This window comes from Lichenostomus cassidix, chromosome 8 (genome assembly GCF_008360975.1).
Source record: "Lichenostomus cassidix isolate B80296 chromosome 8, HeHo_3.0, whole genome shotgun sequence".
Lineage (NCBI taxonomy): Eukaryota > Metazoa > Chordata > Aves > Passeriformes > Meliphagidae > Lichenostomus > Lichenostomus cassidix.
In genome coordinates, this window is record NC_139489.1 from 15,903,497 (window position 1) to 15,919,402 (window position 15,906).

The 15,906-nt window shown below is 37.6% G+C and overlaps 1 protein-coding gene across 2 annotated transcripts in view; it reads left to right on the forward strand.

Moving 5' to 3' along the window:
- The first annotated feature begins 22 nt into the window (after positions 1-22).
- The window catches only part of BTBD8 (BTB domain containing 8), a 40,265-nt gene continuing 24,381 nt past the window's right edge, over positions 23-15,906 (forward strand). For both annotated transcript variants that reach the window (XM_085068057.1, XM_085068058.1), the window contains exons 1-7: positions 23-325; positions 403-588; positions 8,409-8,680; positions 9,254-9,371; positions 12,377-12,466; positions 14,569-14,649; positions 15,669-15,765. In XM_085068057.1, the coding sequence (XP_084924183.1) occupies positions 213-325; positions 403-588; positions 8,409-8,680; positions 9,254-9,371; positions 12,377-12,466; positions 14,569-14,649; positions 15,669-15,765 (957 nt within the window). In that variant the 5' untranslated portion in view covers positions 23-212. The remainder of the gene's footprint in view (positions 326-402; positions 589-8,408; positions 8,681-9,253; positions 9,372-12,376; positions 12,467-14,568; positions 14,650-15,668; positions 15,766-15,906) is intronic.

The window sequence follows — 15,906 nt, forward strand, 5'->3', positions numbered from 1 at the left end:
GCAAGCGGAGCGGGGAAGGCGCCGCATCCCGCACGGCGCGGGTCGCGCGGGCGCTCCCGCACCCGGGAGGCGTACTCGGGTACTGCCCGCGCTACCAGCGTTGTCCCCGTGCTTCCCCTGAGTACGGCGGGCCGCCGCGAAGGGACCAGCTGCCGGTCCCCGCCCCGTCCGTCTGTCACCACGTCTGGCGCGGAGCGAGTGGCGGCCGGCACATGGCGCGCTGCGGCGCCGGCGGCGGAGCGCCCAAGGGCCCCGGCCCGGCGGCGACGGAGCGGCAGCGGCTGAAGGAGGCGCTGGCCCAGCAGCTCCGGCAGGACCTCGGCAGGTGGGCGCGGGGCGGTGGCCGAGCCGGGGGCGGCCCCGGGCTGGGCGGGGACACGCGGTAACGGTGCCGTCCCGCAGGCTGCTGGCGGAGGGGACCCACTCCGACGTGACCATCCGAGTAGGCGACGCGGCGCTGCGGGCGCACCGGGCGGTGCTGCTGGCGCGGGCCCCGCGGCTCTTGGCCGGTTTGGCGGGGGGGCAGCCGGCCCCCGAGGTGCTGCGGCTGGACGGCGTGGGACCTGCGGAGTTCCGGCGCTTCCTGCGGTGAGTGCGCGGCCGCGGCAGGATTGATGCGCTGGCCTCGGCACTACCTCTCTTGTGTCCTGTCTCTTCTTTTTTCCCAGTATCAGCACCTGTTCTGAAGCTTTTCCCATTCAAGGCAGTATCCTCACAGCCTTCTTGCAGTTTGCAGAGGACTTTTCTGTAACTTCCTTATTTTCCCCTGCCTTTGTCCTTGTGCTGATAGCACATGGCTGTACTCTCCACCTTAGCGTGCTTTTTTATGATAGGTGAAGGACTTGCAATAGAAAAAGAGAAAAAAACAGCAAAATTCCTTTGAGATTGTCTGTGCCTACTTACAACCTTGTTAGTAAGACTCCCTAAAGAAAACAGCCAATAAAACCCACTCTCAGCTCATGTTTAAAAAAGTTATGTATAGAGGAACCTAGGAGAACTTCAGCAAGTTGGATGAAAATGCATTAAGTTAGAAACTCATCTCCCAAGTCCTAGTGAGCCGTGGGCTAGGCCAAACACAGCACAGCTTTGATGCAAACTGAGATCCCAGAGGGAGGTGTGTGGGCTGGCTACTCCCCAGGGACTGGTGCAAGGGCCAGCATGTTTCTGCACTGCCAGCTGTTTTCCCATTGCCACATATGCAATGTCTCTCATCTTACTCCAAACCTTAGGTGAGTTACATGAGGGGTGTTGGCTGGTGCTCCACCAGACCTTGCAATCCTCCTTCTTGTAAGTTTCTCTAATCCTTTTTTCAAAGACCGGCTTTTCTCTAACAAAGCTGTGGTGGTGCCACCTATTTTCCCTAAAAGAGCATTGGTGTTAGAGCCGATCTGCACTTACGGGAATGCACCAGGAGCTAAGTGGTAGTAGGAACTTGGAGATTTCACATGAATTCAGGATGTGCCTAGAAAATGTAGGTACTTGCAGGCTCTTCAGATTGTTGTCAAGAGGAAGGGGAGAGTGTTGCACTTTTAAAAGTTTAGTGCTTGAAACACAACCTAATTATGAAAGAAAACTTTTTGAACTCAGAGTAATATCTGAAACATAGATTCATTGTAGTGGAGCAGGTTGATAAATAGGCATTTGTTGGGTTACTGCCACAGCCTGGCAGGAGCATTTGCAAAACAAGTGGTAAGAAACAAAACAGCATGGGTTTTGTCTTGTATTTTTCCTGATTCCATTGTTACTGTGATACCATTAATTTCTTTCACATTCATGTAAGTGGTGTTACAGAAGAATTTCATGGAGAAGGATGATAACTCAAATTTTTAAAAAATCAAATTTGGAAATAATTATTTTAGTTATTTCTATACTGTTATATCGAGGGGTTGTATTCCAAACGGTAGCCACTTAATATGAAAGCACTGTTACTTGATTTCAATTTTGTCTCGGGTTGTTGGAAGGCAAGGAATGATGTCTGGAGTCTGATGTTCTCCAAAAAGCATGATATTGGAAAACATCTTTAAACTCAGCTCAACTAATTATAAACCTTCTCTCTTTTCACAGTGAGTTTAGAATCTTCAAATTAACCTCCCCATATGCTCTAAGCTGTGTATGAATTGTGCTTTACAAGACAATTGCTTTTTCTTAACTTAGTCTTCCATGCTGTTTGATCACCTTTTGAGTCCTCTAACCTAGCACATTCTGTGGAGATTTGTTCTTACAGAGTGCACTGAAGTTTGACAAAAGTGAGCTCATTTGGCCCAAAGAAAGAAAGCAGCTTTGCTTGAAAAGACCCTAATCCATTGTTCAGATGATCGAGTAGTATCAGTGGCTGTTGAATCTCAGTGGTTTCTTATTGTTAAGATGCAAATTAATTAGATCTTCACAAGTGCAAAACAGTGCCTTAAATTACAGCTTTAGTTTTACTGGAACCCAGCCTAGTTCTTGGAGCACGTAAACTGCCATGATGAGTTGTAACAAAGACCTGTAGCTGCAGCTGAGCTCCTGAGAGAAAGTTACTGTCTTCTACAAAAGTTCTGATTTCTTGTATATATGAGAAGTGGAATACCAGTAATATTATTGAGGAGTTAATCAAAGCTATGACAAAATCTCATTCCTTTTCCTGTTTATATTCAGCATTGCTTTTGCTTTTCCCAAGTAGAAATTGTCTTTCCTTGGGGATTTGGGGACTTTATTTTCTCACAAGCTATATCTGGCATGCATCTCAGTGAGGCGCACTTCCTTTGGGCCTCTGTCGTCCTTAATCAGGAGAGATGTGGGCTACGTGTCACTTGTGTGCTGAAGGCTGTGCAGCTCCTCTTGCCAGGCTTCTGAGAATTTTTGAGCAGGAGGGAGGACATAGTAAACTTCATGCTGGTCTTACTGCATAGCCTCAGCACGAGGTAGATGAGCAACTAAGCAGTGCTTTGTTTCCCTCCATACACTTGCACTGTCTGAGGACACCAGGAAGAAACTTGTGATCACCAGAAGTGCAGCATCCATATGGTAGACACTATGCGCCCTGCATTTTTGCCTGATGAAGTTAATGTAATAATGACTCTGCCCTCCATAGCCTTCTGTCATTCTTCAGGACACAACTAGGAAAATGTCAACAGTTGCAAGTACATCAGTGGCCAGAGATGAGTGCTTAAGCTGGGCTCTGCAGTGTGCCTCAAGAAGAGAAACTTAGCATCCCTGAAGGACAACTATCTGTCACAGATCATTAGATCATTACTGCCTTGCCCGCTGAGAGGCAAACTGCTTTTTATTTACCCTTGCAGTTGAAAAAAATACTGCTTTAGCAATAAAAATCCAGATATTGTCTCTTAATATTTTTATAACAGGGGTCTGATACAAGGAACGACAGAGAAGGACCTAATGACTGTGAGATCCAGCTAAAAAGCAATAAATACAATCAAATGCAAAGGAATACAATTGTCATTGTGACATTTACTGCCACAGGGGTTAGTTTGCAATACCAGCAGTCGATTCAAAGTACACCAGCCAAGGCCTTGACTGTGTTATGCTTGTGGAATTCTGCATCAGGCAGGACAAGGATGTTACATCTCGCTTAAGTGCAGGCAGGAACATTCTGGAAGGTAAACTCTAGAGAGGCTGATGGCAATAACTTCTTTCTGTGCATACCTTTCCTTTGTATAAAAAAATCTTCAGCTATAGTAATTGCTATGAATATAACGGATACCCTATAGCATGTTCCCGTTTCATCTGTCACCTAGCCACACTTCTTACAAACTCTGTGTTGCTCATGTCTGTCAGCCTCTTTTCTGTGTGCAGGAAGAAAAAAACAAAACAAAACCAATCTATAAAATTACACATCATACTGATATTCAGAAAGGGATGGCTTAAAACTATTTCCAGCTTGATGTTCTCTTGCATGTGAGATTTTCATAAACAAGTTACATCAAAATAGAATGTGAATATCTGTTCTTTAAATACAATTCCCAGTTAAGAGTTCCATAACACTGGATTACAAAGTAGTGAAAAAGAGAAATATTTCTTTAAATAATTTGCCCATGAGTTTCTTACTGATTGCTAGATTGTCACAGTCCCCATTTATTAATGGCTGTTTTGGAGGAAACAAACCTGAGTTACGCATATGTAAACTGAATTCCTTTACGTTTATGCCTCAGCAATCCTACCCTTAATATCTAGGCTTGTGTATTCCCCCTAGTGCGTTATAATTGCAGACCAGTCATTTCAGGAGAAAAGCATGCCTCACATGTACTTGAAATTTTGTGGTTTATACACACTATTCTGCTATGTTCCTTCCCTTTTATCCTCTTACCACTCATGCCTATTGATGTGGTGCAGCCTACCATGCAAGGAGTATCTTCTCTGAGTGACTGATTCGTGGAAGTTGAAAATTAATCAAGCTTATGTCTTAGATTTTATGCTATATCCGGTTGGGAGAAGAAAGACTGCACCAGGATGACTTGTTTATTTTGATGAAAATGGGCTTTAAAGACATGCCAAACAATGGCAATCTTATCTCCTTTCCACATACATAGAAACAATATGTGGGTCTTTTTTCTTACTGGATTTTTTTTTTTAATCCATGTTTATATCTAATCTCAGTTTCTCTGAAGCAGTTGAGAAGCTGAACTGTCAAGTCACAATATATTTGGTAGGGGTATAATGCTTTGGAAAACATAGAATCTTAATGCAATGGATTTATGTCCTAAGGAAAAAAAGTCAGTCTGTGAGAAATGGTTAGAACATTTCACTGGGCCCATGACTGTTTAAGGGTCAGATTCTTGTTCTGAAATGCTTAGCTTTCACAAGAAATTTGAAAATGTCATCAGCACCTGTGTGAGGCAGTAAAGCAGTTGATGTTACATCTCCTGAGAAGAAATTCACTGAAACACTTACCTAAAGAAAGCAAAGTTAAAACAACCATCTTGACTGCAAAAATCAAGTAGATGGTTCTTGTGGCAAATCTAAAGGAAAATGGAAGACTCTTAAGTGGTTAAGGTAGGTTGAAGTTGTGCATATGAAATGCCTGACTTAGACAATGAAGATTCATTGCTTTAGGTGTATTGCTGAAATATTTTTGCAAGTCTACCAAGATTAAATGCAGTTACATGAGTATTTGCTGCAGATGGGTTTGCTAGACATGGGTGCATTAAAACTCTGGGTAGGCAGTGGTTCAGAGGCTTCCTATATTCTTGGTTTTGTTTTTATTTTAAAAAGTAAATAGATTTGGATTTCATTTTGGCATTTAATTGTGGTAACTGATAGCTTTAAGTAAAACTGTATAATGTGGTATTTTACACATGTGCAGAAAATACTTCAGTGTTAATCTGGTTATTATGACATCCTTGTCTCTCACCTTGAGAGGCTTGGATTTGACAGAGGGACCATTCAGTGAATAAGGAATTGGCTGGATGGTGACACTCAAAGAGTTGTGGTTGGTTAACAAGATGCTCAACATGAGCTGGCACTGTGCTCTCAAAGCCCAGAAGGCTTATCCTGGGCTGCATCCAAAGCAGTGTGACCAGCAGGTGGATGCTCCATTCTCAAGAGACTCTACCTGGGGTGCTCATCCAGCTCTGGGCCCCCAGAATAGCAAACACACGTTGGAATTAGCCCAGTGGAGGGCAACAAAGCTGATCAGAGGGCTGGAGCACCTCTCCCATGAAAACAGGCTGAGAGAATTGGGGCTGTTCAGCTTGGAGAGGAGAAGGCTCTGGCAATCACCTTCTGTTGATACTTCTATCTGATTTAGAGAAGAGATTTATGACTTTATAGAATTGTTATCTTCTGCTCTTTAGATAAGAAAACTAGAATGGCACATTGCATGATGCCTACTCAAGAGGTTTGGAACAGTTTTTAAAAACTATTCCTGTCACAATTCTGCAGTAAGGGGCCCAGTTTCTTAAAGTAACTGTTTTGAAGGGATGGTTTTACATTATCACTAAACCATCGGAGCTCCAAGGTCCAAGCTATGCATTTTTTGTGGATGACAGATTTCCTTAGCTTTTATTTAAGCAGAAAGGCACCATTTAATACCCTGGAGAAGACAGTCTAGGAAACTTCATTCTGCTTCAGAAATGAGCCTATAAAATACAGGGTGCTGCCAAGCAAAGTTTTTTATAACAGGCTTTAGAAAACTGCAGAATCTTGCATTTTGGAAACATCTAATGGGATTTAACTGAGATAAAAGGAAATTTCTAAAAGATGTGCCAATATCATTATTGCTGTCTGTGAAGCAAAATGATGGATGCCTCCATGAGTCTTTCAAAGTAGTAAATTTACAGTCAGTATTAAGCAGAACTCTAATATTAAGATAACCTGCTGAATTTCTGGAAGTAATAAATCCAGGAATGTGACTGGATTTTAGATGTTAACTGAAATAGTCAAAGTTTCTTGACTTTTTACAGGAAAAAACTTACTTAGAATAACTTTTTCAGATCCAGAAACCAGTTACTTAGTTCTGGTTTAAAATGCCACTTTATTGGTTTTATTTACTAAGTTCCTATCTGTGGTAAAGATGCCATTTTTATTGACTGAAGCCTAGTGATAACAAAATTAATTGCATTCCTGAGGTTTCTTATGTAGATTGTCTGAAAATACCCTGAGCATTCCCAGGAGATTATTGCCTCATTGCCTAGCTTATGAGATTCCCTATGGATGTATTTGAGTTACTGTAGAAAGTAAGAATACTAAAATAATTAATTTATGCCAAAACACTGTATCTGTTGCTGCTAATTTTCTTTCTCCCTCAAAGTCAATTTGTATTGTCTTTACATGGTAAATATGCAAAAGCTCTGTAGCAACAGAAAGGTGAATAAGCAGAGTTCCAGTACAAATTTAGCCTGCCACATTCAGTGGCAATTTTTTTTTCCAACAAAACCTTCCTAGGGAACTTCCTGCAGTTTTTCACATTCAGAATACTTCTGTAATTCACATTCAGTATACGTCTGTTATTGTGGCATTAGCTTACAACTGGTGAAGATATAGGGATAAACATTATTGGATTTTTTTCTTTTCTTTTTTTTTCTTGTACTGGCATTGTTTATGTGACTTTAAGTGACATTTCTTGGAAGGTCTAATGTGGACAAACAACTTGAAGACAGAACTTCAGAATACTTCTGTGAAATTTTGGCATCTCTAGCTTAACTGGGTTTCTACCGAATTTGTATTCTTGAGTCCTACTGCCTTAGAGCTGTAAAACACAGATGTTACGTACTGTGAAGCACAGTGAATGCAGGAAAATGTGTGGAAGTAGTGGTCTTGAATTTTCTAGAGACTTGCAAAGTCTCCCTGCTCCATCAAGCCACTTGTGCTCCTGTTCTTGATATTATGGCATGTTATGACTTGGTCTTTCCCTCATGCTATTGGCAGGCTAGGTTGGAAAGCACCTTAAATATGAAGAGCAATATATGGTTAGTTCACAGGTTAGGAGTTCTGAAAGAACATACAGATACAGCAACCTTAAAATCCCATTTAAAATGGGTCCATCAATCCTACTGTCTCAATGTGAAGTCATATTGTTTCTGTTACATCCTTTCCTGGCCCTTGCTTTCAAAATCTAATAAAATACTACAATTCTCATTCCTTACATCCTTGTTTCTCCTTATTCTCTCTTGGTGACAACCTGTATCACACAGACAAAAAAATTTCTTCCTCTCTCAATCCTTTAAGTACAGGACTTAGGAAGGAAGATAATTTCTTTGTATGTTTTCTCTGTCCCTTTATAGGACAGTGTTCAAATAATACACTAATGATTGTTCTGCCAAGTATTAACAAAAATGCCTTTTTGCCAAGGAATGAGAGACTAAAGCAGATCTCTAAGTGTGTCTGCTTCATCCAAAGTAACTGTAGCTCTTCTGTTAAACTTTGTTAGCTTCATCTATATGGTATGAAACCAAGGATAAAGCATCTTATCTGTGCTGGAGTGCAGTATCTTTCTATAAATATGACATCTTTGCAGTCACAGACTGCAGGCTTTGTTAGCCTTTCCAGATCTTGATCCAAAAATAAACTGGTGAAACAGATGGGAAAGTGGGAAGTTGGAATTACTGTATGGGCAAAGTGAAAGTTCTTGAGTAATCTTAACTGCAAATTTCTGTGCTTTAAGTACTTCCTTTGAAATTAAAATTTATTTCTCCAATTCATTTATATCTCTATACAATTCTAAGGGTTTTTTACTGTAACCTTGATGTTAGAAGGTTTTTGTATTTTGGGGTGCTGGTTTATGCTTTTCAAGCATTTACAGAAATAAGTTTTCCAGAGATATATTTTTTAAATTATAAGGGTTTCTAAGCACTGTAGAGTCCAGCCCTTGTTTTCTGGTCATGAATTTTGTTAGACAAAAAAAATTTAATTTTTTGTTTATTTTGTTCAATTAAAATATTACTGGAGTAAAAATTACTGTAATCTTCTAGGCTTGTATATTCATCTGATAAAAATCTTAAAGAAGTTGAGGAGCTGGCTATGATGAAAAAAGTATTGGAACCCAAATTAATACAAGAAAGCAACACTACAACTCTTCAGAACACTCCAAAAAATGTAAATTGTCTTGTACAAAGCAAAGGAACATCTGTTGATCAGGATACTCCAAGTGGAGCTGTGCAGAAAGAAGTTCCTTGTTCATTTCGTATTGAGGAAGAAATTCCAGAAGCAGTCATTGATACAGAAAGCAACAAAGCCACTGCAGGTAGGTTTGGAATTACACTTTCATTTCTTTTTGTCTTTTAAATAATTATCCCAATACTTCTACAGTTGTAAAAATGCTGACAAAATTACGAAGGTTCTGGAACCTTTCAGAATCTTCCATTCTACAGCTTTGAGTGAAATAATGCAAGGAAGTGTTGAACTGCACCTTCCCCAGAGGTGTTGGCTGCTACAGCTGTGTCCATGACACGGCAGATCTGCTCAGGTGGAAGCCTGTAGCACTGTATGACCCTGAACTTCTTCAGGGGCTGCTTTTCTTTAATGCAGATGTTCTGGATCTCTGCAGAAAAAATTACCTGGGTGCATAATGAAAGAGAAACTGTAGCACTTCTGTAGATACCAAATACGGAGCATTGGTCAAGTTTCTGATATCTCAAGTCAAAATAAGAAGTAAAAAGCAAGGTTTGGAAAGCCTTTCAAGGAAAATCCTAACTTGAATATGCCATTTTAAAAAATCTAATTACATCAGATTCTTTTCAGCTATTTTATCTGTGCACTGTCAATAGTCTGCTGTACACCTGACAAAGTGAAAACAGCTATTTCTCCTCATATGCAGGTAATTCCAAAGTAGAAACTGCATCTGTATTAGGAGAAGACTTATTGATGCTCTACAAGAAAGGCTGTTGTCCAGACATTAATATTTGCATAGAAGGCAAAGGTTTTCAAGCTCACAGGTACATAAGTATTTACAGTAAAGTTTTTCAATCAATAACACTGTGGTATAAAATGCTGCTGTTACTGTATACCTGTAGGAAGTTATTGCTGATGCTGTTCCCTTAGCTGTGAACCATTACAGCTTTCAGGTTGTATGTGTGGAGTGGCCATACTTTGATACTAATGAATATCATTTATCATCAACAGCAACTATTTTGAAAATAACTGCACTTTTAGCACTTTTAAGATTGCCACTGTAAATGTATACATTGAGTACATACTCATATAAACACTTGCAGGTTTTTTTGCTAAGTTTATATATATATGAAATACAAAATAAAATATAAATAATATGATCTCTGTAAAGAAAATGAAAAATCTACTAATAAACTATTCAGTTATAAATGCTGAATAATGCTTCCATACAGGTACAAAGTTTCTGGAGTAGTAATTTTTTTTTTCTGCTCTTAATAAACTGTGCAAACAAAATCTGATTTTACTTTCATTATGTCAGTTATGTAGATGTAAAGATTGTCAGGAGCCATTACTAAATCTAAAGTCCAAGACCATTTAAGAACTTTGGCTTATTGTACTCTAGTGGCTTGGGGAAGTAAATTAAAGTGTCAGTACCATTCCTTGTACCTTTACTATAAGTCTGTTTGCATTTGAGATAGCAAACTAGACAGCCTGTATTTTGTTCCCTTTGAGCATATAAATAGCTGAGAGGGACTATAATAACCTTCCACTCCTTTTAGTACTTTCTCTTTAGAACTGGGGGGGCAGTTTATTACTGACTTTACAGTATCTTTATAGAAGATATGTCATAATAGTGCATGTGGGTATTTTATTTTTTAAAATAATAGAATTGGATATATACTACATTTTCAGGATGTAGGGTAGTAAAGAATGTTTGTTTCTTCTGGTCTACCCTATATGTTCTCAGATATATAAGTTTGAGAAATAATGCTTTAATGCAAAAAAAAAAATTCAACAAAGAGTTTCTATCAGCAGAGCTTCTTTAATTTAGGCCACATACTGCCTGGAGCAATGCATCTAGTTTAACTAGCATCAAAAAATATGGCATCTAAATCATAGAGAAAACAAGGATGTTCTGAAACAAGCACAGGACTTGAGCTCATTGTAGCACTGCAACATGTGAAGAGTAGGAGCTAATAAGGGAAATCTAACTTTCTATATCATTGTGGTGAAAGCACCAGGATGATTTACTTGCTGTAAGGAGGATTTGTTTTAAGTTCTCAAACAGGAGACAGGGTAAGCCCCCACAGTCTCCCACCACTTGTGTCAGTATTCCTTAACTTTCTCACAAAGTCCTATGAACTTCCAATAGACTACAGTGTTGCTGGTTTATGTCTTCCTAATGTTGGATTTTTACAGAGCTCTGCATGGAGTAAGTCAGATTTGTTTGGTAATAAAACATCACAGTAGAAAACCACAGATAAAATTATTTCAAAATAATCTGGTATCTCTGTATATTTTATAAATATAAGCTGATAAAATTTAAACTTAGGTAATGCATTCTTGTCCATATTCTGAGTACTTGTTTTATTTAAAATGAGTCTTTGAAATGCCCACTTTAAGTACGCCCTTGAAGTTGATTGATCACTGTTCATTACTAAAATTTATTTGGAAGGGATAAAAAATTGGAGATAAGTGTATTCCATATCTCTATGATACTGTGCTATTGTGTCTTATAAAAACAAGATTGTGTGTATACCCAGAATTTCATTTACTTCAAGTTAGGATGTAATAGTCATTTACATGTGGATGTATTTCATGAAGATGAAACATTCTGTAAAAGCTTTGTTATTATTATTGCTGGATGACTCACTGGAGCAATGTGTGACAAGTTTCTAATTTAAAGTATTGAGACTTCTGAAGCAGGAGGAGGGAAGAGAGATGAGAGAATACAGAATATATAATGACTAGAAAATAGACCATAAATAGCATTCTTCATGCTTCTTTCTATGCAAAATGAGAGTGCTCAGAAACATTTTAAGAAACAACAATTACATGTAAAAGAAAGGATCCTCATGCCTGGTGTAACATTTTGCTTTTTCTGCTACAGGAAATGGATGTCACAAGCTAATTTTATAACTAATGGGAAGCTTAGCAAACATCATGAAAAAATTCTATGTGTGAGAATATTATCTATGGCTGCAGTAACCCAGTTAAGAAACATAAAGGCTAACACTAGAAGTGGTGTGGATCTGGATAACTGAAACCATAAAACAGTTTTCATCCACCATCTTGTCTTCATTGCTTCCCTTGCACTTCCACCTTAAGAAGCTGCTGTTGCGAAGGTCTTCTTACCTGATATTTTGAAGACTGATACTGGTAGAGATACTGAGCTATGCAGCCTGCTGCTCCAGGCTTGTTTTATTTTCTTTTATGGAAGCAGTAGTAAATTGAATTAGCCCTGTTATGGCCAGTTATGCCTTTTAAATACAGAAAGGTAGTAAGTGTAAACAGAAGTAGCTGATAGCTCTTAAACAGTGTTGTAAAAATACATCATATTGTCCCAGCATATGTTATATCGAGTTTTGTTTGACTTTTGGTGGGTAGCAAATTTTGAATGCCAGTTTTGAATTACATAGTTTTCTTTTTGATAAATAGATATTTTGTAATATAAAAAGAATGAAAGATGTTCAGGATATAATTATTTATAATGGGGCTGTATAAACATGGTTATGTACTCTTATTTATTAAATAAAACAGGAGAAATAAATGTGAAATTTTATATAAAAGGAAAATGCCTGTGATAATAGATTTCCTCTGTGTGAATCTCAAAGTCATACTAAAAACAAGCTTTAACTGAAAAATTTATAGGGTACTGTTTGTTGTTTTCTCTAGCATATTTTGAAATTCTAAACATACTGGGAGGAAAGGCATGAAGTACACACCTGACACCTTAATGCATAAAGGGCAAAGATTTAAGTCAATGTTATCAGAGTCTCATCATGAATATTTGTGTGTAGTGGAATAATGTTTACTTTTTCTCTCTCAGGGCCATTTTATGTGCCAGATCTAGTTACTTTGCTGCTATGCTGAGTGGAAGTTGGGCTGAGAGCTCCCAAGAGCACATCACTCTTCAAGGGTAAGTGTTGTCTCTGCAAGTCGTGTGGGAGCAAAGGTAGGCAATTTACAATCACTGCAAATATGTAACAACTGTGCTGTGTATAGAGCACTGAAGATTAATGTGCCTTGACACTTTTCTCCAGCCTGATATATTTCCTGAGTACTGTTTTGACTTCAGGATGAAACTCTGTATGTAGTGTATTTGTTAATAAGAAAAGTCTTTTTCATCAGTAGAAGGGCACTAATCCTTTTTTGTACAGTATGTTTTAGTATTCACATTCTATTTGTGAAATTTTTTTGCACTTCATGCTGTACATGTCGTGAAAAGTATTGTGAGCATCTGAACAATGTAATTTTCATACTTATTTGTACAATAAGTATATTCACAATGTAAAGGCAAATAACATTTCCTAAACAGTGTTTAATTATGGTATTCCAGCAGCATATACTACAGTAGTTTTATCTAGTGTGCTTGCTCACCATGAAGAACACATTTCTGTGTGAGAATAATGGAGCTGTCACTGTAGACAAATACTTAAGACTTCATAGATAAGCTGGGGACTGCCAGGTTAGTTCTTTTCAGTATCAGAAAACTCCATTGAAATACATTCAATTTCCTTTAAAAGCAAAGGAGTACTGATCCATGTACATGTTAGCTTTTTTTTTCAGGCATGATGTTGGCTGCCTCAGTTTTCTTCAGAAAGAACTGTGTAACTTACAGTGCTGCAAAATGTAACTGCTTTGTGTTAATATAAAATTGCTTGGCTAAGTGATGTTTTCTCAAATGTTCATTTTAGTTTTCTGTCAGTGTAGTAATACTGCTGCAAAATCAGAAACATTATCTGTTGATTTGGTTGTAACTTGCAAATCCTTATAAAACAATAGACTTGCAATTTAATTTTTTCTTTAGCTTTTATGGTATGTTTTAGAGGCTGATAGTCACCAATTACTCTGGTGTTTACACTTCTCTCTCTGTAATTGATTTTTATGTGGTTAAGAAATTTTCATCCTTATGTTTCAGTAGAGGCATTTTCCTGAGAAGTACTGAATACTTATATGAGACTATTCTCATGCCAGTGTCTCATAATTTCAGTTATTATTAATCATATTCATAATTTTACCTTTTCTAGTTCACTTTTCTGCTTAGTGCTGATTTCTGTGCTTTTACAATACTCATGAATGAAGTACATATGGCTTACTCTGAAATAATGAAAATTCTGCTTAAGGTAACAGCTGTCAAGACCATGGGGAAACTCCTTGCTGACTTTATGGCTACTGTGTGTACAGATACAGAGGGAGACAGCTGTGCTGACTTTGCTTCTTTGCATGTTGCAACACTGGATTGCTTTGTTTTAGTCATCCCTGTCAGTTGCTTAAACGAGTCTATTGTTTTAAAGGGTCTTAGCTCTGTCTGCATGGCTATTCCATTTATACCAATGCAGACAGCACTTGTGGGTCCTGAAGACTGCACACAAAAATGTATGTGCACAAGTACAAGGAAGTGTTGTTCAGATCATGTCCATCATTTATGCATTCAGGGCCTTTCTGCGTTATGATGTTGGGACTGTGAAAGGATGCAAACACTACTGTGTAGGGTTTACAGCTTTCTTAATCTGAATAAACACTTTCTAAATATTCTAAGTAACATTTCTATTTAGCATTGTAATAAAACTACTATATGCATTTTTAGTATCTCAAAAGATAAATATATCCTAAAATAATGATTTAAAGTAATTATAATAAAATTATTTTAAACTATATAGTTACTTAATTGTTGATGTCTTGCTAGTAAAGTGCCTGGCAATGATGAATAAATTCTTCCTGTATGTTATCCATGTAAATAATATAGTTATTAGTATTATCACTTTTAAAATTTAAAGTATTGGAAAGTTTCAGCAAGACTATAGAATTAATAGCTTAATGCACCCAAAATGCAGTCCATTTAGATACTTTTGTATTGCAAAATTGTACTGCTTTATTTTTATCAGATCATTTGCCTTCCATTCACAGAGCAGCTGGATGATATATCAGCTTTTTGACCAACTTTCTTTGGCTAGGAAATGTGATGCATTTTATTATGGGCATGTCTTTATTTGTACTTTTTCATTCTTTTTTTTGCAGCATAAGCCACATAGAAATGAATGCCATCTTGCATTTTATATATGGAGCTGTTTTGGACTTCCCAGAAAAAGTTGATGTTGGGTATATGTCAAATTTTATTCTTTTTTAAGTGTAGTTTCCTTGTTCTATATTTTCTCAGTTAAAAGTCAAAAGGAAAATTCCAAAAATAGAGCTGTTGAAGAAATCTTATTTTTTTGACAGCTACTAGAAAAGGTGTGCCAGCTGGTTTTGGAATACTCTATGAGGACAGTGAAAAACAGGAAAATGTTTTATACCAAAGTAATTCCCAATTTGCCTGTACCTTCCTTTTAGTTTTCAGAATAATACAATGTGTGATCATATATAACAGTTAATATTTTTAACTCAGTTTTGAATAATCACGTGAATTGATGAGAAGGTTAAGTAGTTAGTCTTAGATCCATGACCCATGATATATAGGAATCAATGTAAATGTTATTTTCTTTTGGGATAGTTTTTAATCACTGTTTTATACATAATCCTGTATTAGTGATGTAAATTCTGAAATCTGTGAATTATTCTCTGAAACCGTTTATATATTAGGTGATGAACTCTGCCACTAAACACTAAAATGCTACAATTTCCTAAAAATATGGAATTGGTTGTAATATGTCCTAATATCAATGTTTAGCTAATGAATTGATATAGAAAATAAAATTATTGTATTATTATATAAAATAATAATTTGCTCACTCCGCTTTTTAATGATGATGTCATTACTAACATTTTATATAATCTTTGGGAAAAAAACTAAAAAATTCCAGAACTCCACTGCTACAGATATTTTTTCATTTGCTATCCTTAAAATAGAGAAACTGAGAGTCTTCTCAACAGTTTCTCAGCTTGTGGCTGAGACTTGCTTTTATATAGGCTGAACTCGATGGCTGGGAGATTATTTTTAGGTCAATACCTGTTTCTATTTGAAGATTATTCTTTGGCAAGTGTCACACTTCATTATCAATCTATTTTTTAGTAAGTTCTGACTGAACAAAGAGGTGAAGTTAGCATGTAAGTTCTCCTGTAAGCAAAATGCATGTATCACAAGGATTTTTTGATTCCTGTTGCTACTGCTTTCTCTTCAGTCGCATGTTGGGCATTGCAGATATGTATGGGCTGGATGGGCTAAAAGAAGTAGCTATCTACATTTTGAAAAGAGATTACTGCAATTTTTTCCAAAAGGTATGTCAGTTCTCATGCTACTTTGTGAGCTATAAAGTCTGAGAATTTTGAATCTATTACTTAACACAATCATAGTGACAGCCTATGTAAGAACTATGTGGTCAGTGTGTTGGGTTAAGTCAACAGTCCCTGTTCTTTGGT